General features: G+C 46.4%; 1 protein-coding gene across 1 annotated transcript in view; it reads right to left on the reverse strand.

Moving 5' to 3' along the window:
- The window catches only part of SEMA5A (semaphorin 5A), a 199,674-nt gene that overhangs the window by 34,755 nt on the left and 139,711 nt on the right, over positions 1-25,208 (reverse strand). Inside the window, exons 11-14 of the mRNA XM_040977393.1 lie at positions 23,246-23,363; positions 16,127-16,308; positions 13,543-13,686; positions 8,667-8,814 (exon numbers count right to left, since the gene is read on the reverse strand). Of these exons, the coding sequence (XP_040833327.1) occupies positions 8,667-8,814; positions 13,543-13,686; positions 16,127-16,308; positions 23,246-23,363 (592 nt within the window). The remainder of the gene's footprint in view (positions 1-8,666; positions 8,815-13,542; positions 13,687-16,126; positions 16,309-23,245; positions 23,364-25,208) is intronic.

Below are 25,208 nucleotides of genomic sequence, written 5' to 3' on the forward strand. Positions count from 1 at the left end.
TTTTTATCACTAGACTAACAAAAAAGGCATCAGCAAACAAAATCAGAGATAAAACATGAAATAAATTACATTCTAATACAACGATGCAAACACTTTTAAAGAGCTGTAATGAATCACTACATGCTGAAAATTTTTGAAAACTCAAAAGAAATTGAGAAAATTCTAAACATACACTACTTGCCAAGATTAAAGAAGATTCAGGAGCCCAGTGCAGCAGCATAGTGGCTGACATCCTCACCTTACGTGTGCTGGGATCCAAATGGGTGCCAGTTTCAATCCTGGCAGTCCCACTTCCCATCCAGCTCCCTGCTTGTGGCCTGGGAAAGCAGTCAAGGACAGATCAAAGCCTTGGGACCCTGCACACAAGTGGGAGACCTGAAGGAAGCTCCTGGCTTCGGATTGGCTCAGCTTGGCCATTGTGGTCACTCTGTCTCTCCTCTTCCCTGTATATCTGCCTTTCCAGCAAAAATAAATAAATCTTTTTTAAAAAATAGAAGATCCAGAAAATATATCGTAATAAACAATGTGAATTAAGCAGTAACTAAAATCCTCCCAATGAAGAAAGCTCAGAATTTAGTGGCTTTATAGTTGAGTTGTATAAAACACGACAAACAAATATCAAACGATGGCCTTTACAGATTCAGGAAATCCTAACAAAGGATTAATACGCACAGCACGTAACAACAAAACATCTCTAGACCATAACACAACTCAGTTAATAAAGAGCACAAATAGATATTTCTCCAAAGATGAAATACAAACACCCAACAAACACATGTGAAAGAGATGCTCAGTTCTACCAGCCACCTGGGAGACACCAAGCAGAAACCAGGAGAGGAAGGAACAGCACGAGGCTCAACAGGCTGTCCCTTCACCTGCACACACAAGGGGGTGGTGGCTACATTCCATGTCGCCAGTTCTAGTCCTGCTGCTCCACTTCCCATCCAGCTCCCTGCAGGTAGCCTGGGACAGCACTGGAGGACGGCCAAAATGCTGAGTCCCTGCACCCACATCTGGGGATGAAGCTCCTGGCGCCTGGCTTTAGATCAGCTCAGCAGCTCTGGACATAGCAGCCATTTGGGGAATGAACAGGTGGATGGAAGATCTCTGTCCTTCCTTCGCTCTGAAATCCGCCTTTCCAATAAAATGAATAAAGCTTGAAAACAAAAGCCACAAAGAGAGCTCACCTCATTGGAGTTAGAACAGCTGTTATCAAAGACAGAAAGTAACAGATCCTGGAGAAGATGTGGAGATGTGGGAACTCTTACACACTGCTGGGGGGAACGCAAGCAAGGACAAGCACAAGAAACAGCAAGGAGACACCTTGTAACATCAGAGAGAGAACTTTCCATGACTGCTGGGTTTATATCCAAAAGACAGCCAATCAGCACATCTAAGGGATGCCTGCTCCACCAAGCTTTGTGCAACACTGTTCACACCAGCCAAGACACAGAATCACCCCAGGGCTGCAGTAAGAGATGTACGGATACTAACAGGCATTGGGTAAAACAATTACTTCCTGCTGGAGACAGACATGGAAACAGACATATTTGACGCTCACTTTTCCGTTGCTCCTGGCCTGCCCACGGCTCCCCTCCCTCACTCTCCTCCTTCCCTTTCAAGCAAAAGTAAAATAGCTAAAAACAGATTTTAAAATGTGGTATATATACACAATGGAGAATTATTCAGCCATAAAAAATGAAATCCTGTGATGTTCCCAAAAAAGCATGGAGGACATCTTATTAAAAGAAAAAAAAAATCCAGATATACAGAATGATAAATGCTGTATCTTCTACCTCAGGTGTGGAAGCTGAGAAAACCCCATTGGAACATAGAACATTGATCACCAGGGATGGGGAGGGGTGACAGGGAGGGGCACTGGATTAGGCTAGGACACAGGAGGGACGTCCCAGAGTTGCACAGCACAGCAGGCTGATGGGGGTCACAGCCACCCATGTTGTTGCTTCTAAGCAAAACAAGAGCTCCAGGCTGCTGTCATCAGCTAATGACGGGACCCTGATTGGATCAGCACACATACTGTTGACATCTCTGTCACAATAAATCTCATAAATATGTATGATAATTTGAATTCAAGTAGTTTAATGTTTTAAGAAGTAAATAAATGCTCCAAACAAATTGTGAACAACAGCCAACGGGAGCATGCAGAAACAACACAGTGACCAGGGCCATTGTGGTGCAGTGAGTCGAGCCGTTGCCTGCACCGCTGGCATTCCATGTGGGCACTGGCTCGTGTCCTGGATGCTCCACTGCAGAGCCAATGCCCTGCTAACAGACTCACAAAAGCAATGGGAGATGGCCAGAATGCTTGGAGCTCTGCCATCCACAAGGGCGCCTGGCTTCAGCCCAGGCCAGCTCTGACCTTTCTGGCCACCTGGAAAGTTAGCCAGCAGATTGGAGATTTCTCTTTCTCTCTCTCTCTCTCTCTCTCTCTGGCAGGGAGATTGGATTTTAAAATACAATAAATAAATAGATAATTCTTAAGAAACAAATATGAGAAAGAAACAATGTAATGAACCAACTAGACCTGGCCCATTCTGGCTCATGCCCCTGACATGGGCACCCCTTCTCAAGTTTCCATCCTTCACCCTGGTGAGCCCGAAGCCCATTAAAAGGGAACAGCTTAATTTTCATTAAACAAATGGTAGATAGGAACACAGATGCTTGGATTCAAAGATGCCTGAGTTCAGGCACATCAGTGAGATGAGAACCTGTGACAGATGCTCTTCTTCTGACCTTAAGGGAGTCAAATTAAGACCACACTACAGGTGGCACAATTAGCAGGTCTCCTCTGGCTAGGAGGAGACCTCTGCAGGGGTTTGTTTACTTGTTCATTCAGAGTGAGCTGAGTGCTGGGGGAGGATGTGGGCATGCTCACAGCGCCTCTGCTCTACTGCCTTGGATGCTGCAGCACCGTTCTCCTGGGTTTCATCAAACTGTAGTTGAGAAAACAGACTTGTAGCGATAATAAAATATTTTCATAATCAATGGATGTAATCTGTTGTATCTAAACCAGAAAGGCAAAAGGGGTCACTGAAGTAAGGAAACCGTGCAGACACACCTACAAGCAGCAACATCCTGAGCGAGTGTCTGGAGTGAGTGCAGTCCTGGGGGTACCCAACGCAAACAAATGCAGACTGGAAATAGTTCTAGAACCAAACTAAAACTGCGGCCCTTTAACCAAAACACAAGATTCAGCGAAGACTGGGTTTCCTTCCATTGCACAGACCTAATACAGCAACCAAATGTAAGCAAATGAATTGAAAACTGACTAAAAATTGAAAGCTCCATGAAAGTTAGCCAACCCCAGAAGGACTAGGAATTGCAAAGTGAGAACACAGCACGAAACAACACAAACGGAACTAACAACCACAAAACAGCCAGCACCACTTTCAAAGCCACTTTTCTACAGTCCAACCTTAGCCTCTTCTTGGAGACCTCTGCCCTCTATTTTGTGACAAAAGGAGGTGTCACTTGGCCCCTTTAAATAAAAGCAGCAATCAGTGTAAGGAGGCGGCATTTCTCTTGAAGATATTTTAGTGCTAAAAAACTTACATGTGGTGTTACAGGTCATTTCAGCAGCCTAGCAAGAGGAGCGATGAATCTAACACTAGGGACATAGAGTCCACGGGGCCTGAAAAATAGCTGACGTAACACAGGCAGGGCTGGGAATTAACAGATGGATACTATTGTCCCAGAAATCAAAATGCCATGAGCTAGAGAAAGCTAAATCAGAATGATCAGAAAATACTTTACAAGATGCCTTGTAAAAATCTGCTTTTAACAGTTAGGTTATTTGCATTTAGGGGAGCATAACATTGTCAAAAATCGAGATAACATTATTTATTGAAATAAAAGTGCAAAAATTTTCTATAGTGTCTTTTAAAAACTCACACAATTAAGAAGACTATAATTGTTTTCTAATTTCTTAAAAAATATAATAGTTATAAATCACCTATTGGAAAATCCCAAATACTGATCCTGACTCTGAATTCCAAATAGGAGCTGTGGGACCAAGTCTACAAGGTCATATAGGACCAAGTTTACAAGGTCACGGGCAGCGCCTGCTTTTAAAAAACATGAATGTCAGGTGAACCCAAAACAATCTTCATCATACTGTTGGGGTTCTGCAAAACTGAGCTAACGCAAATCTCACTGCTTGGAGGGCAATTCAGCTGCCTACAAGGATGCAGAATGCCCCTGGGGGCCTCAGGGAAGCTGTCTCGAATGTGGGGTCTTGGGATATCACACTGTGAATCTCACTGCTTTGGTTGGTGCATTTTCTGCAGCGCCCCCAGATCCTGGCCCTGCTCAGGATGCACAGAGGAACAGGTTTGGTCATTCCCACTGCAAGATTTCAAGTCCCCCACCTTGCTTTCCCATGTGGAAACAGATCTCGAAGAGGCAAGAGGCCACTCCCCAAAGCATTTTGCAGTGCTAATGTGCTACGGAAAACAGTGCCAACAGTTTTGCATGTCATAACCTATTTAGAATTGGTAGTCTTTCCTTGCTCCTAAATTTGGCCGCAGCACCATTATCAGGCACAAACAAACTTCCGTGTGTCGCATCAACTCTGATTAACCTTCCCCGAGCGCTCTGGACAGCATGTATTGATTGCAATGTCGTTTCTTCTTAGCCCCTCTGGACCTTCTGTGGTTGGCTTCTTTTGTATCTTGGCAATAAATATCTACCATATCCTCCCTGTTGGTATCTTAAATCACAGCTCTTGGCCAACTGTGTTACACTTGGTGTGATATTTCAGTAAGAAATATAGAGCTAGCAATACTAAGTCTGTTTCTTTTGTAAGTTTTCTCTGGCATATCCGACACCGTCTTTAGCTTTGTTCGTTGACACATTTGCTAAACCTACCAGGGAATTTTAAGTTTCACTAATTGAAGAAGCAACACTACTTATACAACACAGCATTTCCTAGCTTTCTTCTTGTCACATATTATAACATCCAACCAAAACGGGATTAAGTTTTGTGCTCAGAGTTTATTTCTCTGCTCCCAGTAATCTTGTATTGGTCCTTTCCTGGCTGGCAAGAGGGAACTGATCGTAACATCCCGAAAATCAACTGTGCTAATGAGCATGAGAGTTGGTATAGAAAGGCAAAAACTCCTTTTTAAGAAGACTGTAGAATGTGTGCTAAAAGGAGTGAAGACATGTAAGGCACATTTGCTTTCTAAATAAATTATGCAAATGAGGTCATGTAAATAAATGCTATTTGTACCAAGAGAACCAATTCTCAGACTCTGGTCCAGTCACCCAATCCCGGGTTGTTACTGGGCAAGCTCATTAATCCTTCTACACTGAGTTTTCGCCTCTTCAAGTAAAAGTAATTATGAAAACTGCCTTATAGAGATGTGTGGAGAATGAACACAAAATATTTTAATATCTGATAAGTGCAGTGCATGGCAGATATTCAATAACAGTTAACTGATCTTTAACAGGGAATTTCAGTCTAAATAATGAACCCAGTTTGAATGGTTCTAAATGTATGCAATCATAATTTAAGGTTGACAATATGTTGAAGGTTTGGATTTGTTAGGCCTGTTTAACAAGTATTATTGTGATTATTAAAATAAGTTCAAAATGAAAGCACTATTGCAGAGATAATCTATATGAACACATTTTATTAATATATAATTCAATATTAATATCATTGTTAGCATTCTAAATGCTGTAACATTTCAATATTACTATAATTACTAGACTAAGATAATGTATTGCTTATGGTTACTATACAATTCAAATGGACTAATTTTGTATTAACATAAAATAATCTCTAGATTAATATAAATATTACTGTGAAGCTATTCAAATATCATAGAACATGTAGTTTGCTGTTATTGTTAACTGCATTTAAAGGTAAGACTTCTATTTTTTCTGAAATATGGTTGCTGATAATAATGGTGATAACTACTATTTCATGAATACCTTTGCTGCTGGGTCAGGATGTACCACTGTGCATAGTTTTCAATTTCTTTTGCACCAAAATAAACAGCTCTTTTAATCCCTTTTTCTGTGAATTTGGGAAAACTCCCACATATGAATATCATGTATTTTATGGGATCTTTGAAACAGTGCTCCTAACACCACTTAAAGGCAGCCACCTGGAGGGGTGCAACAGCAAAGCCAATTTCCTGGTGGCTCAGAGGCAGAGCCTGAGTGGGGGTGGGGCCTGTTCTTCCCAATCACCTGCCCTGTGGGGCCACAGGCAAACACAGAACACCTGTAGACTTGGGGTGCAATGAGCCCGGGGAACCCCACAGGGCGCTAGGGCCTTAAATGTACTCAGAATGGGGGCAAAGGTGCTGTTTTTTCTTTTTTTTCCAACTTCCTGACAGATGAGCAGAGCCTCAAAGGAGGGGTCTGCCAGCCAGAAGCTTCTCCAATGCCCACAGGGCCACAGAACCACCAATTTCAGAGCTGCCCCTGTGATCTGGGTAGGCAGTGGCACAGTCCAGGGGGCGTGAGGGGCTCCTAGCTTCACAGATTGTCAAGACAGCACCAGATCCAGGTCTTTGGGATCCTGTCAATTGGGTCCCCAAACCAAGCCAAGGGTCCAGACCCCCATGCAGCCCACAAGTGGCCCCAGACAGGCTGCCACGAACCTCTTTTACAGGCATATATGTAAGGCTGGTGATGACTCGAAGAACAGCAGAAGTTGGGCAATCTCACTGTGAAATTTCAGCTTGAGACAGTGGAGCCAGGAACATGAGGCGTCTTTCAGAACCTGTTTGCACTTGAGGATACAGTCCTCAACACTACCTTTTGTCTAGAAGCTGCTGTAACAAGCAGGAACTTGGGGGTCTTACATTTCCACAGATGCAGGCAACACTGCATTTGCACATGTTTTTAGCAAACCGGAGCTCCAAGAGCAACTGACATGCAGGAATAACAAAGAAATGAAAGGAGAAGGGAAACTCCAACAGGAGCCTGCTGCCAGAACCTGGTACAGTGGCCCTGGCTTGGAGAGACCTTCACCCTCTTCCTTAAAGTCTCAACCCCAGAAACACTTCAGCTGCCATTCAGCTAGACACGGACTTGGACTAGACCACTGCCCGGCTCCCAGATCAGTGAACAGCCTAGACTGAGAGCAAGACCAAAAAACAAACAAACAAACAAAAACAAAACAAAACTGCATTTCCTTTATAACACATGGATTGTGCAGCCAAAAAGTTAAAATCTGCAGGTAGACTATCAAGACCAAACAGGCACATTGTTTTTGCTAAGTATCATTTGAATACCAAGCTCTTGGAAACTTAACAGAGAATATGTTGCCCAAGAAAGCCAAAGAAGCCAAGTCGGCCTGCATCGCGCGAGGCCGCTGCAAAGACAGGGATGAGCGCTCCTGCCCTCGGAGGACAGGGAGCAGGAGCCTTGGGAGAGGGCAGCAAAGGCTGTGCTGCTCGGCCTGCATCTCTCCTGCCCTCGGAGGACAGGGAGCAGGAGCCTTGGGAGAGGGCAGCAAAGGCTGCGCTGCTCCGCACACAAAATGACTGTAAATGACAGTCATGTTGCAGGATCACCTGCCTGGAATTGGACAGCCAGGAGTTTAGGTTTGGTGGAAGAAACAGAAACATTAAGAAATTGCTGCCAGCCTCACTGGAGGCACCCATTGTATTTTTCTAACTTGAAAAGCTACGGTGACATTTGGTTCATAAACCGTAAAACTATGATAAATGAGGCAACAAATACATTGACATTTTAAAAAGACCTCGAAGCTTTGTATTTATAATCAGATGTGCTGCAGGTACACACCTGCCCACACATTCCAGTAAGGAAACAAGAGCTAGGCTACACTCAAGTGAGTGATTAAAACTCTTTCCTGAATTCTTGCGCTTCAAGGAAAGGCAGGAGCAGGGTGAGCGCTGGGTCCCGGCAGGTGAGAGGATCCTTCCAGCAGGAGTACACGCCTTAAGCCCCCAGCATCTGGGCGTGCAAAGAATGATGCAAGTCCACTGACCCTGGCAGTGCTCACAGCTTTACCCCTCAGGTCTTACTGAATAACTGAATGTTAGCCTCTGAACTCTGTCATATTTCTTGGTCAAGTTTATTTAATCAGACCCTGGAGGAAATGCTGCAGATTCCATTAGAAGACATTCAACTGCAAACCTCAGGAAAGCAAAGTTTAGCCAGAGCCTAGTGTGAATAAGCCGCCTCAGAAGCCGATTCCTCCGCTTTCCCAAGGCTATCTGGGCCATGAGTTTTTCATGCCTCACAAATTTAGCTCCACAAAGCACACAATTATGGCTCAGCCCCAGGAACCAAGAGATGGAAGTGTCTCACAGACCAAAGGAGAGCTCCATGGAAGCAGGCGGGGCCAGTATCCTCCGCAGACTGTGCCGAGAACACTGGCCACTGCCTCTCCGAGCACCCCGAATGCCAGGGCTGGTGTGAGGCAGCAGTCCCTCAGGGGCCAGGGCTGTTGGGCTTACAGACGTGACAGGAAGCACAGACGCAGGGCGCTGGGAAAGAGCAGCACAGGGGAACTTTACACAACAGTTTAAAGTGTTAACAGGAATAGGACCTGCGGAAGGCAGCAGTAAAACAAAGCCAGGAGTAGTCTTAGGTCAACCCTAGGGCTCCAGTCACCTGATTCTCAGGTGCTGTGAGCGGAGCATGAGGACGAGGCTACTCACCACACTGCAGCCTGCACAGTCGGGCCCATTCTCACAGGTTCTTCGACGTGCTTGGATGCCACCCCCACACTGGGCTGTGCATCGTTCCCAAGGACCCCAGCCCGTCCAGAACATGTGTGGGGGGCACAGCAGATGCTCATTGCAGTACCTGGAATGAGGAAACCAAGAGGAGAAGGGAACCGTTCAGTGCCCCACGGAACGGCAGACCTTTCCACTTGCCGTCCCTGCAGCAGATGTTGAACACATGGGCATGCTGTGCATGGGGCGGCTTTTTTTTGTTTGTTTGGAGTGGTGGCACCATACAAGTGGCAGATGTCACGCCAGCCATGCTGTGTATGCACAGACGATGGGATGTATGGCAGACGATGGAAAAAAATACTAAACTCACAATGCAGGATGGATCTTCCTGTGCAGCCAATTAAAAGAGAAACAAAATAAAACAAAACCCTTCAAACAGACACCCAAAAGTAAGAGCATATAGAAATATCAAGGTAGGGACATTTATCTTCTGAACACAAATAGTGAAAGACAAAGTAGTTACCCATACAAAGTCAGTGTAGCTTTATATCAAATTCATTTCTCATTGTGGAGTCAGGTAAGTCCCATTACCTTACCCGGATAAATTTGTAAAGGTTGAAGCAGGAGGTGAGTATGAAAACCTATGCTATATACTGAGCTTATAGTGTCTAAAACTAATTTTACACCCTCAAAATGATGTCATGATTCAAAAGACCATCAGTCATTCAACAGAATTATGACACAACTTTACGAACAACTTCCCTGAGGTCTACGGTGTTGGAAGGCACTCTGTCCCTCTACATATATTGTGAATTTGTCTATTTTTTTAAGCTAAATACACAAAGCATCCTTTAACTCTCTGAGCAGCCACATCTTCCTTGTGTCTTTAATGCTACAGATGAAATGGGATGAAGTGAGAAAAACAGCAAAAACATGAAGGAAAGAAGTTATTGTGGTCATAATCAAATAGAGTGTGAAAGATGGGGTGACAAACCAAGTGTTTACTAAGCCCAAATTTAGGTTCTAGAGAATAGTAGTATGGGAAGTATTTTCTCCTGCATCTTCCTCCCTTGCTATTCCATCCATCTTTTGAAACAGGACACAATGGTTCCAAAAGCCTGGCCCAGCTCAGCCACTGTGGACTTCCTCCTACAGGGCACTGTGCCAACTGGGAAACAGGGCACTGGCTCAGAAAGTATAGCACAGAGAAAGGCATCACATGCCAAAGTTCATCATAACATTGTATGAAATAACTACTGGTAGACAAATAAGCAAAATGTGGTACAATTCGTGAGAAAGGATGATGAAAGATGGGCAAATCCTGAGATAGTTCAGCGAGATAAGCAAGATACAAAAGGATGTTGCATCTTGTAAGGATTTTGTCCACAGGAAGTATATGTAAGGGGTAAATTAGTGGACCTGGACGTAAACGAGGCTATAAAGAGAAGACAGGATGGAATGGTACTGTGAATTGTTAGTGAATGACCACAGCTTCTGTCTGCAGTGATGAGTGAACTTCAGGCATAGTGTTTGTGTTTTTACAGTTAAGCTAAATGGAACTAGTGCACTGAACTGCACGATTAAAATGGTTAGGTGGATTAGATATGTTACACATGCTTTACCCCAATAAAGGACATTTCAAAGGACCCCTAAGTATATTACTGCAAAATGGAATAAAAGAACCTTGCTATATAATTGCAGAAAGCTTGCAAAATTGCTGCCTCACGCAATAAAGTAGAACATGCAAAAGTGCACTAAGTTACGTAGCTTAAGAAAATTTCTCAGCCAAGTGCTGAAGGTGTCACCTGCATAATCCTTGCTGCTAACCGTGAAGTGCTGGAGACAGAAACTTGGAGGGGTGGATTCTTCCGCAAGGAAAAAGGACTGGGTGAGACTCGCCACTTGGAACAAGATGGTGAATTACAAAGCAGGTTCCCAGCACTACCTGCAAAACTGGCATAAAGGTAGGAGATTGAATTTCCAACTGCCAAATATCCTGCTATAACCTCAGTGAAATCAAAGCGTCAATGTGGTACTGAGTGGACGGAGGGTCCTTCCAAGAGGTCAAGGACACGTGTGGGTCGCACAGATCCTCTCGGTCACAGCAGAGTACCAGAACAAACTGGAGGATGCTGTTTCCCAGCCACATCCAAGAGGGAGGAACAGTTATGAAAAGCACCGTGACGGTGGCTTTTCCTGAACAAAGTAGACTCCAAGGAAGTCCTTGGAGGACCCAGTAAGTTTTTCAGAAAGTTATTCCAGCTGAGACCGAAAGAAAGCAGAACCTTGTTCTATAATGGGAAAAGCTCCCCAACTTCTTGCCGACAGGAATAAAGACAGAACATGAAAGTGTGCAGTGAGTCATGCAGCTGAGGAAATTCTGAAGCTTAGTGCTGAAGGTGCTGCCTGGGTTATTCTTGCTGCTTCCAGTAAAGTGTGGGATGAAAGAGAAATGCAAGGTTTTAACTACTCAAAGGTACAGAAAAAGCACAAAGAAAAAAAAATCGAAAGTTGAACATTCCGAGGCAGGAAGAAAGTGGAAACCACTACCCAACTCCTAGTGCATGGCACCCGGAAAGGAAAGCAAGACGGTCTTAGGAAGTGGACCCAACCACCAAGAAATAAGGGACATTATGCTTAGGCTTGTCTTTGGATTCATTCATTTATTTATTTGAAAGGGATGCTTAGAGAGAGGGAGGGAGGAATAAGGGATGGAAGGAAAGAGTCTTCCATCTGCTGATTAACTCTTCAAATGGCCACAGTGCTCAGAAGTGGGTTGGTCCACAGCCAGGAGCCAGAAGCTTCTTTCAGGTCTCTAACATGCTTGCAGGGGCCCAAGGACTTGGGCCACCTTCCGATGCTTTCCCATATGCATTAACAGGGAGCTAGATTAGAACTGAAGCAGGCAGGACTCAAACTGGCACTCATATGGTACACAGGTTTACTAACTGTCCCATTTTTGAAGATGGATATAACAAGAGGAACTAGACCCAGAGAACACCAGTCATACCTGGGACTGATGTTAGTAATAAGGGCCTGGGCTTGGGGGTCTTAATGCGTGACACTTTAGTGGGAACTTGGGAGATGGGTGAGATGCAGTTTGCATATGAGGCTTATGTGGCTAGGTTTTTCCCCTCTATTACCAGGTGAACAGAAATCCCAGAGAGAATAGGAAGGGTGGAAGAGGAGATTCCTGACCCTATAGAACTGCATCACAAAAAATGAACATAAAAAAGAAATCCCATTTGATTTAGTAATGAAAATAATAACCTTGGGACATTGGGAAGCTGCATTATTCCTCTTGGTGGCTCCTATGGAAGGCTACGTGATAGCGAGGATTAAATTTGACACATTAGAAGACTCACATAGTGCCCATTCTTATCCATTTTTAATACTCAAATCGAATTATTTCTCCATTGAGAAAGTATTTAAGACAGCTCAAATTAATGTCTCTTCCATAAAACAAAATTAAAACCCCTAGGTGCATCAGTCACTCCCCCTGCCAAGCTTTTCCTAAAAGCGTGGCTTTATGAACCATCAGATGTGGATGTGTGGCTAGGCACGGTCACTCCAAAGCTAAGTGGCCTCTCCCGCCGCGGGCAGAGGAAGCAAGGCAACACAACACGCAAGTTACGTCCTTAGTGATGCTACACTTACAAGAAGGCTTCACAACAAATGAAAGTGACTTTGAATGAAAGACCTGCACTATGTGACAATGCGCTGCATTTAAAAACTTCCGGCCAACACGAAATCTTCCAAGACTTTGAAAGAGTAGTGAGACAATTCTTCCATAATCGGCTTCACCACTTACTAGCTTGAGTGAGAGGGAAATGACAGATCAGCACAAGACCATCTTGGGGAACCCTTCAGGACTGACAAACACTGCTTTGTCCAAATCGGCTTCACTTCCTCCTTAGTCCAGGGAATGCAGTCCTAATTGGTAAGTGAGGAAGGGAAGGGGTGTGGTTTCCTGATCTTGGTGGTAATAAATGCCTCTTACAGTGAGCCCAGTGGTTCTGCTTACCCACATTGCCAACTAATGGCAACTAGGTGCCTAGAGTGCTTTTCTGAGTCTTTCCTGAGCTCTGGCCAGTAAACACGAGCCTGTGACACTGCTTAGAAAGCTCTGACAGCTCTTCAGTAAGCACGCGACACAGCCGAAGCAGGGAGCCTAAACGCTCCACGCAACGGACCTGCTTGAACTCTCTCCCGCCAGTGACAGACTGCAAGACATACTAAACTGAAAAGATGTTACATCTTCAGACCCTGAAGTCAGAGAAACACATTGTGAACTCCAGCATCAAACTGAAATGATGCTACTGGGACTGAAAACCTATGGAGTGCACAGAGACTCCCACTCAGGGCTGTTCCACAGTTTCCTTGAGGCTGTTGTCAACAGGGCAGGTTACAGATACACATAACCCAAGCCCTGCCCTGTGCTCACCTCCATCCTGCTGCTTCGTTTGATACAGGTGGAAAGGACAGCTCCTACCCAACAGCGTATCTAGACCTGTGGCCGCAGGGCCTCCAGAGTACAGCAGCTCTTCAGAGTACTGGGTGAATTCCCACAAGGACAGGCATTCGCCAGAAGCCTGGCTTCCCAAGCTCTGGGTGTCAGCACAGGTGGCCTAAACTATTCATCTCTTGTATTCTGGGCTACCTGGAGAATTGCTCAGTGAGTCAACCCAACCAGCCAGCCCATGATGCTGCTGTCCTGCTTACCAGGAGTTAGGCAGACAGGCAGATCATTCAAAAACGGAGGCCATCAACAGCTAAGCTAACCTCAGAGCTCAGACTGACCACGCTGGAATGAGAGCAAAGATGTGGGAGGCGATGCTGGCAGCGAGTGGTTACGCACCTTTCTTCTCGGTTCTGTCCCACGCACACTCGGCCCCCATGCCGGGGGGTGGGGTTGCTGCAGGACCGCTGCCGCACCTGGAAGCCAATCCCACAGGTGGTGCTGCAGGGTGACCATGAGGTCCAAGGGGTCCAGCCTCCGTTCCTAGGAGAGAGAAAGCAATGTGATCTGTCATTGATCTGCTCAGGGACAAGCCATGCCTGCATCCCAGCCAGCGCAGCACACACATGGTCTCCATGGAGAACACCTAATCTGGGAGGTACTAAGAGGAGCAAACATCAGCCAAAGACCAAGTGGACTGGGCTTCTGAATCCCAGTGGCTCGAGCACCCCACCCCACCCCAGGCATGAGCCCAAGTGGCTCGAGCACCCCATCATCCCGTCCCAGGCATGAGCCCAGTGGCTTGAGCACCCCACCCCACCCCAGGCATGAGCCCAGTGGCTGTGAGCACTCCATCATCCTACCCCAGGAATGAGCTCCAGTGACTCAAGCACCCCATCATCCTACCCCAGGAATGAGCCCCAGTGACTCAAGCACCCCATCATCCCACCCCAGGCATGAGTCCCAATGACTCAAGCACCCCATCATCCCGCCCCAGGCATGAGCCCAGTGGCTTGAGCACCCCACCCCATCCTACCCCAGGTATGAGCCCCAGTGGCTCGAGCACCCCATCATCCCACCCAGGCATGTGATTTCAGAGTCAAGAAGATTTAAAGTCCTGTCATGTTAGAAACTGTGGGTTGCACATCGTTAACCTAACAATTGAAAAGCCACAATATTCCCAAATCAGAAATGTTCTGAGAGCTGACTTGATGATCCAAGAGTTTCTACTTCTGAAATCGTGTGCTAAGTCACAGTCAGAATGCAAGATACACTAAATAAAATACTCTATAAAATTCTTTCCAGTGTGTGAATATAAAGTGCATATGAAACCCATGAAATCTGTGTTTAGACATGGAGCCATCCCTAAGATATTGCATGATCGATATGGAAAGATGGCCAACAGATGGAGAACTGAAATCCAGAAGAATTTAGGTCCCGACCCTTTGGGTAAAAGACACTCAATTTGTGGTAAGAAACCTCAAGGATGAGAAGGTGAACTGACACAGAACAACACTGCTTCACGGAAAAGCGGATCTCTGGAGCGTATGGCCCTATTTGTCATATCCGTTAGAGTCCAAAACAAGTGTGCATCAGAACAAAACAATCAGCTTACACTGTACGAGATGTTACGATCCATTAATAATTGTCCTGATGGTGTTCACGCTGGCAAAGGTGCCCTGATGTCAGAGGCCTTGCAACAGACTACATCAAAAACAAAAGCAAGGCATTTAAACACAAATTCTTATCTATTCTCCTGGAAACTGGCAAAGTTTCATAAGAGCACAGATAAGGAGCTCGAATTATTGCTGAGTGTATCTACATACATACATATATATGTGTGTGTATGTATGCTATTCTCCATATACAATGTAGACACATTTTAAAATGAGCCAATTTTGTAAGAGTGTTTCATAGACTCAACTGCTACTGAAAGAAGGGTTCCTTCTTATTTTCTCCTGTAAAATGTTTGTATTCACAGCTCATCATTTAGATAACTTCTTCAGCAATTTCTTCCTGCTGGTAACAAGTAAATGCCAAGCATTTCTAAGGCTTTTAGGTATTAAAATACCTGTGGGAGGTAGGACCCAAACTCCCACGCAGATGGCCCACTGCATGGAAGATGCCTGCTGCCGAATTCATATGCGAATGTCTACAAGCCCAGGAATGGATTTATACTTTCTTTGGAAACAAGTTAATTCACCACAATTGTCATTTTTACTTTATGCATTCTTTTAAAAATAAAAGTTCATTATTCTACTGAAAATCCAGGTATAAATGACAATTGAAAATAAATGATTTCTAAAGTAGTTTCAAATGTAAATTATTCTAAAAAACAGTGTGTTTCACCTTTCTGTACTTAATTTACTCCAGCTTAGCAGTAGTACACAGACCTGGAGTAATAAAATTAGACATCACTTCGTCCACATCAGGCACAGTGCTTAGATTCTAGGGATGGGACAAAACCCGAGTACAGTTATGTGTGTGTACACACACAGACACACACACACATATCTTAAGCACCACCATCACACTCAGCAGAGGTACAGGGAATCTGCACACTGGGACAGATGACGTGGGCTGCTCCGTTGACTGCTCTGGGGTCGCTGCTGGCTGAGTTGGGGGAGGTGAGCTTGGATATACTGCAGAGTATTCACCTGCATAACTGCCTCCCAGTCGGGACTAGTAGTCTACATATTTTAGATGGAAATCCATTAAAAAAAAGGGTATTTCCTTAAAAAAAGCCTATCAAGCTGTGTAAGCTATGTTTCCAAAGCTAGTGAAGAAGCCATGGCAGGCCTGTAGGTAGCATCTCACTGGCAGGTGGAAGTTTCAATTTTAAGTGGAGAGTACACCCGTCTCCCTGGCCCCTTCCTCTGCAGAAGGGAAGGTATGCAGTAGGAGTGACTGCCTAAGCCTCTAGACACTTGATTTGAACACAGGGCAGTATACAGGGGAGAAGGGGTGTGCTCCCTCGGCCTACCTGGAACAGTTGGCGATTTCCATGCTGGGGCCGTCACAGGGCCAGCCACCGCACTGTGGAGCTGGGCTGTCACAGGAGCGAGACCGACAGAGGCAGGACCCTACAGCAGTGCCGTCTGTGTGTGTGCATGGCACCCACGAGGACCATGCCCCGAAGTGTCCGTCCACCGTGAGGTTCCTCGTCTAGGAAACAGAGATGAAGGTGTCAGAGAGGACTGAAACCATAAACATAAACATAGCAGAAGGTCCAATTAGAAGACAGTCAGAATACTTTTCACTATGATGAACAGAGTGTCTGAGACAGCATTGCAAAGTAGAGTAGCAGAGGTTATTGGTAGTGACCCTGAGGAAGGAGAAAAGGAAGCAGGTGGTAGAAAAGAGATGAGAAGGAGGAAGTGGAAAGTTGGGAGGAAGGGATGGTAAAGCAATGGGGCCAAGAAGAACCTTAAGGAAAAAGAAGGAACAGTGTGCAGTGAGGAGGAGGAGGTAGGAGGCATGGAAGCTTCCAGTGACAGGGCATTGGCGTAGAGTCCAAGTGTGACTAGTGTGGAAAACCCAAGGAATGTAAAGCCTGGAGTGCAATTCCCTAGATGGAGAACTGTTACCCGTCCACGCACCCCTACCAAATGAAAGACTGGGAAAGCTGCTATCACGTAAGGTCCAGCTCACCTCTGAAATCACCTTACAGTGACCAACACTTAATTCAAAACGTATTTAAATGATGTCTGTTAAGCAACTGCTGCGTACTCTAGGAGCTGAGCGTATCCTGGTTGAGTGCATACTGTCACCACCCACTCAGAGTGCTTCTGCCAGCAGGGAAGCTCTTGAGGCATGACCACATCAACTCATACAATCCAATGATGGGGCCACGACCAGAGCTGGGCTGCCAAGGAGAGCACGCCCAGCAAGCTCAGGGCTTGCAGAACAAGAGCGTGTGTTGCATCTCAGAAGACAATGCAAGAGCTAGGACAGAAGCTGGCCAGGGCTGCTGAGTCTCAAGGTGACTTGAGTAGCAGGGAGGAAGAAAGCTGTAAAAAGCCGAGTGACTCAGTTCCATTCGCAGTCACTGCTTCAGGGGACCAGTGGGTTTTCCTGAAAAGAGAAATCTCCCTGTTGAACAAGGAAGGGAAAAGGCTAAAGTCCAAACTTGCCAATTTTAGTACAGGGATGCATGAATTGCTGACAAAAACCTGACAAATACAGAGCATGGATAAAGAGTAACTATGGTGTCACATGAGCCGCTGCTGCCTGCTACACCCATCTCTGTAGCCCAAGTCCCTTCCTGAACTACTCATGCTTGTAAAGGCTCGTCCTGCTTGGGATAAGTAATGTGGCAATCCATTCTCTGAAAACAGGCTGGTACTTCACCGCCACAGAGCAATGCGGATGTCACAGTTACACTGCACTTTGATCTACCATTTTTCAAAACTCAACAAGCAGTTGTACATACAGTGTGCTCTCCACTGTATCCCATTGCCATATGCAACTGCCTCAATTACAGCCAAGCTCTTCTCTGCAATTGGCACTGACATTCTGTGTCCATTAAGGTGGAAAAGACTGTGAACTCCCCATTATGCCCGGCCGTTTCTATAATCATTACAGCAAAGCTGAGGAAATGGAGCTGCGGCATCTGCTGGCTCCCATTCAGGGTGTGAGTGGACCTCAAAACAGATGTTTCCAAAATGGAAAATAAATGCAGCTCCTGGGCAGGGCACAAGGTCTCAACCGGCTAATCCTCTCCGTTTCACAGCACCTGCACCCCACATGGGCACCAATTTTTGTCCCAGTTCCACTTCCAATCTTATAGCCTGGAAAAGCAGCAGAGGGTGGCCTAAAGCCCTGGGACACCACATCTCCGTGGGAGACCTGGAAGAAGCTCCTGGGTTTAAATTGGCTCAGCTCTGGCCACTACAGTCATTTGGGGATCTTCCTCTCTGTATCTCCTTCTCCCTATAAATCTGCCTTTCCAATATAAATTGATAAATGCTAAAATGAATAAAAACAAAAAACTCAGAGAGGTGAAGTACCTAAAAGAATTGTGACAAAGTAATGAAGACGGAAATAAGATCACTCAGCATTCTATGCCACCTGCTTCCACCAAAGAACTTTCATGACCTGGAAGGGCCTGAGTATTTCAGCCTTTGCAGGCCAAAGAAGCTACAGCAGCGGCCCCAGCATGGGTACTCAGGTTTTCTATCTGAATTTTCTGATCTTTCACAAAGAAAACACTATGAATGAATGAAAAAGGGTTGCGTTCATTATCAGTATGATGCCCCAGAGGGCTACAGAGGGTTGGGCTGCCTCCACCAGCCATGCCCATGAACAGAGTAAGCTCCAGGCTAATGCCCAACTGGAGGACATGACTGGAACTGCTCGTCTACCTGTTTCCATGAGGCTAGGATTTTTACATCCTTGGTACCTTTGATATTTGGCTGTAAATCACTTGTCAGGGGGCTATCTTGAATGTATTACCATGAACAGTGACACCCGTGACCTCCATTCACTGGGTGCTAATACTCTGCCATCTCCACCAGTGATGACTAGAAAGGTCTCTATCCATAGCTCCAGCGCCTGGGAGCAAGGTCCTTCCTCCCTCTCCCACCCGAGAACTGTGGCAGTGGACAGTCTTTGCTTTTTGCTGCCAGAGTCCTTTTTCTTCAGGTCAGGGTCAAGAGATGTTAACAGGAATGATACAACAAAAACTTTGAAGTGAAGGCTCATGAAAAAACCAAGAAGCATGGGGCAGACAAAAATAAGAATAGTAATGGTAATAAAATAGCAAAAATGAAAGGAATTGCCCCGGTCGATCATTAGCGAGAGCGCAAAGCAACTGTAATTCTGCATGGTAAGAATGTTGAGTTTCATTCTAGGCCAAGGATGGCTTGGAGGGCAGTCAGTACTGCCAGCTCAGTGCCTTCTTGGTGGGTCCGCTGCGCCGTATAGCAAAAGAGCCTGTGGTCCCCAGAAAACATGGAGCTAGCTGGGTGACATTTAACCACAGGCTCATTGTCACACTGAGTATATGCATGTGAGAATCTGACTAGAAAACTGAAACACACATCATGGTGTGAGGACTGTAGCTTTAACCTTTTGTATAAAATAGGTATTTTTATACTTTCTTAGTTTTCCTTGAAAAAGCAGCAGAAATAAGCCCATCTAGGGTAAGTTCTCCATAGTTGTGGTACAACCCAGGTTTCTGATAAGTGGTTTTCTATTTGGTACATGCCTTTTAGATTATTGAATATCAATGCAGAGCCAAATGCAATAAGGCACACACCAGCTGAGGCTCTCCACCTTATCTTCACCACATCCCATCTTATAGATAGGAAAACTGAAGCCCAGCTTGGGAAGCTCATTGTAAAAAGCCCCAAGACTCAGCGCAAACAGAGTGAGCCTACAGCCTGTGACCTCAGCTGCCTCGCCTTGAAAGGTGACTGCTGACGCTCCCCTGGGGTGAGAACCAGTTTCATGAGATTTTCCGCCCACTTGTGTAACAGCCAGTTTTCCTCCACCTAGGATATCCAGTGTCCAAATGCTACCCAATTTCTGTTAACAAACATCACCTCAAATCCTGCATTGAATTCATTTTTGTACAACTCATTCATTGTCAATGGATTGAGGAGGGAGGTGTATTGGGCAAGTGCACAGGGCTTCCGGGAACATGCTGCGATTCTCCCTGTACTCCAGCCAAGATTGTCTGAGGGCTAAATTGAAGTGTTATATTTTCTATTCAGATTTTTTTTTTCCAGAAATTGAAATGTTTCCTTTATGTTCGAAGTTCCCCGTACCTTTTGCCAGAGTTGTAACAAAAGCAGACACAGGACATGTCCATCTCCTATTGCAGCTCCAACTGGAAGAGATCCTTACTTAAGATCCTTACAAAGGAACTGCAGAAGACAGAACTTTCCTGGGGGGATAAGGCCAGGGAACCGTGGGTGAAGCACAGGGTAAACAGGTAGGGGTGATCTTGATCTGGGACCCTGAGTCCTGGTTTCTAACTGACATGATGGGAGCAGCAATGACCCCCATTCCTGGGGACTCCATGGAACGAGCCCATTCATTGAAAGGTAACAAATGCAGTCCTGGGGCCTTGGCCCAGACCCACAATACAGAATCTGAGGCCTCTTCCGCTTCTACCGGAGAGATGCCATTACAAAACTGAGAAATGAGGTTCCTCCAGCTCTGTGGGCGAAATGTGAAGACAGAGGATCAGGCTGCTGGTCCATCATCACGTGGGCTCTGCTTTGAGGAGACTTACATCCTGCAGATTCAGGATAATCTTTGCAAAATGGGGCTGAAACCCTGCATCCATTGCCAACACAATGCTAGGATCCTGCATAAACCCTTCAGACTCCACTCAGTTGCTGCTATCTAAATGAGAGACCTGCACATAGTCACACCTGCAAAGCTTTTCAGCCTCAAGATACCTGCAAGAGGAATCCCCTTACTCGGCAACCCTGAAGTGAGTGCTAAGTATTCTGCTGGTTACTGCACGGTGTGTTGGGATCAGGGTCTCCTTGTACTTAAATGCCATGGCGTTCGAGCAGGCATGTGCCCGTAAACAGCATTAACACTGGTGCATGAAGAAAGCCCTCACAGATGTGCACGGCTATGTTGCCTTTGCTAAATACAAAGGCAGAACTCTCATATTATTCTAATGACCACTGAGCTCTTACTCAAGCACTTAAATCTCTTAAACACAGAGTAAGAGGAACTGAATGTCGTTAATAAATGGTGAAAACCACTAATATGGGAGGTTAACAATTAGAGAAGGGGGGTAAGAAGGGAACTTTCATTACTACTCCAGAATTTTTGGCTTACAAAAACTTTTCCCATACAAAGGAGTTTTAAAAATCACTTAAACAGGGCCCGGCGCGGTGGCGCAAGTGGTTAAAAAGGTCCTCGCCTTGCACGCCCGGGATCCCATATGGGCGCCGGTTCTAATCCCGGCAGCCCCGCTTCCCTTCCAGCTCCCTGCCTGTGGCCTGGGAAAGCAGTCGAGGACGGCCCAAAGCTTTGGGACCCTGCACCCGCGTGGGAGACCCGGAAGAGGCTCCTGGCTTCGGATTGGCATAGCATTGGCCGTTGCGCTCACTTGGGGAGTGAATCATCGGACGGAAGATCTTCCTCTCTGTCTCTCCTCTCTGTACATCTGCCTTTCCAATAAAAAAATAATAAAAATAAATCTTTAAAAATCACTTAAACAGAGAGTAATGCTTCTAATGACAATTTTACAAGCAAGCAGAGCATTAAGGGATGTCAGTAAGCAACTGCCTTATCTTTGGAGCTGCACAAACACACAGCACATTTAAACAGGAATCTTGGGGTGGGGGAGCAGAATGTCCTCTTCAGGTCTCTAAATTTGGGGTAGCTGCCTGACACGGCAGTTAAATGTCACTTAGGCTGCTGCATCCCGTATCAGACTGAGTTTAAGCCCCAGCTTCATTTCCAAGTCCCGTTTCCTGTTGAGGGGCACCTTTCGAGGGGCAAAAGCTGGCTTCACACTTGGAACCCTGCTGCCCAGGGGCAAGACCCGGGTTGAAATCCTGGTGGCTGATCTGAGTCTGGCCCAGCTTGCCGTGTTTGAAGCATGTGACAGACCTCTCCCTGTGTGTGTGTGCGCGCGCGTGCGCACATGCAGTACACATGTGCATGTATGTATGATGTGTCTGTCTAAAACAAAAGAAGAAAAAGTTTAAACTATTTAAGTCCCTAAATCCTTGGGAAGGTTTTTGGGGCCCCTACCTCCAACATAAGCAATAAGACTATAGCATCTTAGGCGCTTCTGTGGTGTGACATCCTCCTCTGAAACTCAGGCGCTGCCTGTGTGGTGCCACCAAGAAAGGAGTCTTGTCAGGGCTTTCAGGCCATGAGGCTTCCTCCCTGGGCAAGGGATCGGGTCCTCTTAGACCAAGGCTGGTCTTAGGGAGCCGGTACTCTCGCCCTTCCACATGGCAGCAGGTGAGGACACAGCATGAACGTCCTCCTCAGGCCAAATGCTATCACCTTGACCTCAGACTTCCAGTTCCATAACTGTAGGAACTAAACGTGCAAATTACCCTGTCTCCAGCATTGCACTGTGCAAGCACCGGCTTTAACAAGGCTAGCCTCCCTCCCTCACTCTAGGCTCATAAGAGTAAGGCCAACTGCAAGAGCCCATGGTTTTCCTCAGCTAAAGAATGGGCTTCCCAGAGGAAGAGAGATCGAATGAATGACTCGGCAAGGACTTCACACAACTGAACACACCACTTCCCTTTTTGCCCATCACCCCAGTCGTGCAGAGAACACAACACAATAGCAACAGGTCAGGACCCACGTTTGCATGATAGCAAAGGGACTTAACAGTGGTGCAAGTGGAGGCAGCTAGTAGCTGCTGTTCATATGCTAGGAGAACGGGAGACCTAGAGATACTGAAGGAAGGGCTGTGATGTAAAAAAAAAAATCCCCCAAATCGATAACAATAGTTGGCTCCTTCAAGTGAGGCTCCAGTGGATTCACCAAAGACACTGGCACTGCCTTGCTTAGATTCAGGGTCTGGCTCTCACCCAGCTGTGTGCCTCCTCACTGCTCAGCGATTGGTGCAGGACTGCAGTTAGCAGATGCTGCGAGCCTTTCCCGGGGCCTGGAGCCAAGCCAGACCCACGTGGAGGACAAAGAAAATGCTTTAGTTTCCTTTCAGCAAATCTTCAGTTTTGCCAACTTTTGGAAAGCAGCTTCCAAGAGGAATGCAGGAGATGGAAATTTCCATTTTACTGTGGAGACAAAGGTTCCACATATGACTCTGGAGAAAATATTGCAAGAATCAGAGGCAGCCTGCTCTGCTTTGAATCCAACACCAAGGGGAAGGTACACAGCCTCCTGTGTGAGCAGGAAGAGCACAGACGGGTGTGGGAGAGGCTCTAATCTTAACAGAAGAAGGAACTCAGGCACGGCAGGAGGCTAGGTGTGGCCTGAGCCCAGGCCAGCTCCCCCGGAGCCATCTCCAAGGTCAGGGCAGTGGCACACACCCCAGACGTGTCCCAGGGTCAGGGCAGTGGCACACATCCCTGGACACGTCCCCTGGGGCAGGGCAGTGGCACACACCCCAGACGTGTCCCAGGGTCAGGGTGGTGGCACGTACCGGGCAGGCCGAGATGCTCTGCTCCCACTGTGTCATGCTCAGGCTCTCCTCCAGGCTGGTGCACTTCTTCATCACCACATCCCAGCCACAGTACGGGTCCTGGGCCCCCATGCAGGTGCTGCAAACAGAGGGAGGTCAGCTCAGCAGCAGGTCTACACATGGCAAGGGGTTCAGCCAGCCCAACCAGCTTCCCAAGGTCTGGCAGGGGAACAGCCAAGAGAGCCATCAAGCCCTGGTTCAGGCTTGCACAGCAGGAAGCAAGGCACTCTGCCAGGAAGCATTGAGCCAAAATGCCATCACTGGTTTGGGTTGAAGTATGCCCATCTGCGTAACGTGCGGGACAGACAGATGCATGAACTTGTGGAAGCCTTCTGATGTCACCAAGTCAGCATGCATCAATGCTTAAACATAATACATGTCTTACCATCGCCATTACAGTTTCCATTTCCATTACCCTTGTTATTCCCTAACCAGCAGGTACTACATGCTGAGCTCCCATGAGAACATGAACTATATAATATAAGACATGATATCATGTAGCCAGCCAGACAACTACAATGGACAGGTGCTCTGATTGTACAACCAGCCCCACCCTCATGGTGAGCAGAAGCAATGGCACCAGCATCATTGCCACTTTCCTGAAAAGATCAGAAATTTCCCCAAGGACAAGCATGGATCTCCAAACCAATTCAGGGTCAATAAAATATCATCTTCCTTTTGAGTACTAGAGCTTACAAATATACTAAAAAGTCAATTTAATAAAAGCTTTACATGGCCACACATGTTATATCAGGAGTATTGTAGTTAGCGGACATTTTACTGGCTGCATATGCTATATGCATCTAAATGGATGCATTCATATACAACATGGACATTATTAGACAAAATTGTGGGACCTTACATTATGAATGTTAAGAGAAGATGAGTCTGGAGAGGGCAGAAAGGACAGTGATGGGGCAAAGCAAGAAGATGAAGCTTCAGACAAACAGGCCACTAGGCAGCCAGAATCCTCAAAGGGATCTGTGGTCCAATGTGCAGGAAGAGGATGTGAACAAAGGGAGGCCCTGCCAGCTCAGAGGGGGTGATGGAGGACACTTGCAGAGCCACCCCATCCCCCACAGGAGGACGCAAAGCGGAGTGACCAGCAGGCAGCCAGGAGGCAGAGAAGGAGTCCTCCCCAGGATCCAGGAGGCAGAGGAGTCCTCATTCCCCCAGGATCCCAGGAGGCAGAGAAGGAGTCCTCCCCAGGATCCAGGAGGCAGAGGAGGAGTCCCCCCTCCTCCAAGGATCCCAGGAGGCAGAGGAGTCCTCCTTCCCCCAGGATCCCAGGAGGCAGAGGAGAAGTCCTCCCCAGGATCCAGGAGGCAGAGGAGCCCTCCTTCCCCCAGGATCCCAGGAGCTACATGATGCCAACCAAATCTCACAGCAACCTCAGAAATGTAAGACCTCAAGCATTTCATAAACCCTTATGGTGAATAAGCAGATATGGAGGAAGGTTGCTCAGCTACAGAAATCTCATTCATTTGGCATAAAAATACGATTGGATATTTATTAATTAAAGATAACCTAGCAGCAGTGATTTTAAAAAGCTTTCGGTCATTCTCTGCTGGTTTCCCAAGCCATGAGCAGGAACTTGGATGGAAGTGGAGCAGAGAGGACACAACTGACGCCCAGATGGACACAGGCACCACAGGGTGAGGACTAGCCTGATGCTCCACCATGCCAGTTCCTGTCAGACTCACTTGGGTTCAAGATTAGATCAGTGGAACTGTCAAGTTCAAAGTGAAGAGTATCGATAGTCACATCAACCAGCGATGTGGGGCTGCCTGTTTCCCTGTCCCTGCTCCACACTGGATGCTGGCGTACTGGTTCTTAACTCAGCATGTTTGGTCAGTCTCTCAGCTCTCCACCTTCATCCCTTTGCGAAAATTAGATGACAACATTTGTGTGCATTAGTCACCTA

The sequence above is a fragment of the Ochotona curzoniae genome, unplaced genomic scaffold, assembly GCF_017591425.1.
Source record: "Ochotona curzoniae isolate NIBS_2020 unplaced genomic scaffold, NIBS_Ocur_1.0 contig_2754, whole genome shotgun sequence".
In the NCBI taxonomy this organism is placed as follows: Eukaryota; Metazoa; Chordata; class Mammalia; order Lagomorpha; family Ochotonidae; genus Ochotona; species Ochotona curzoniae.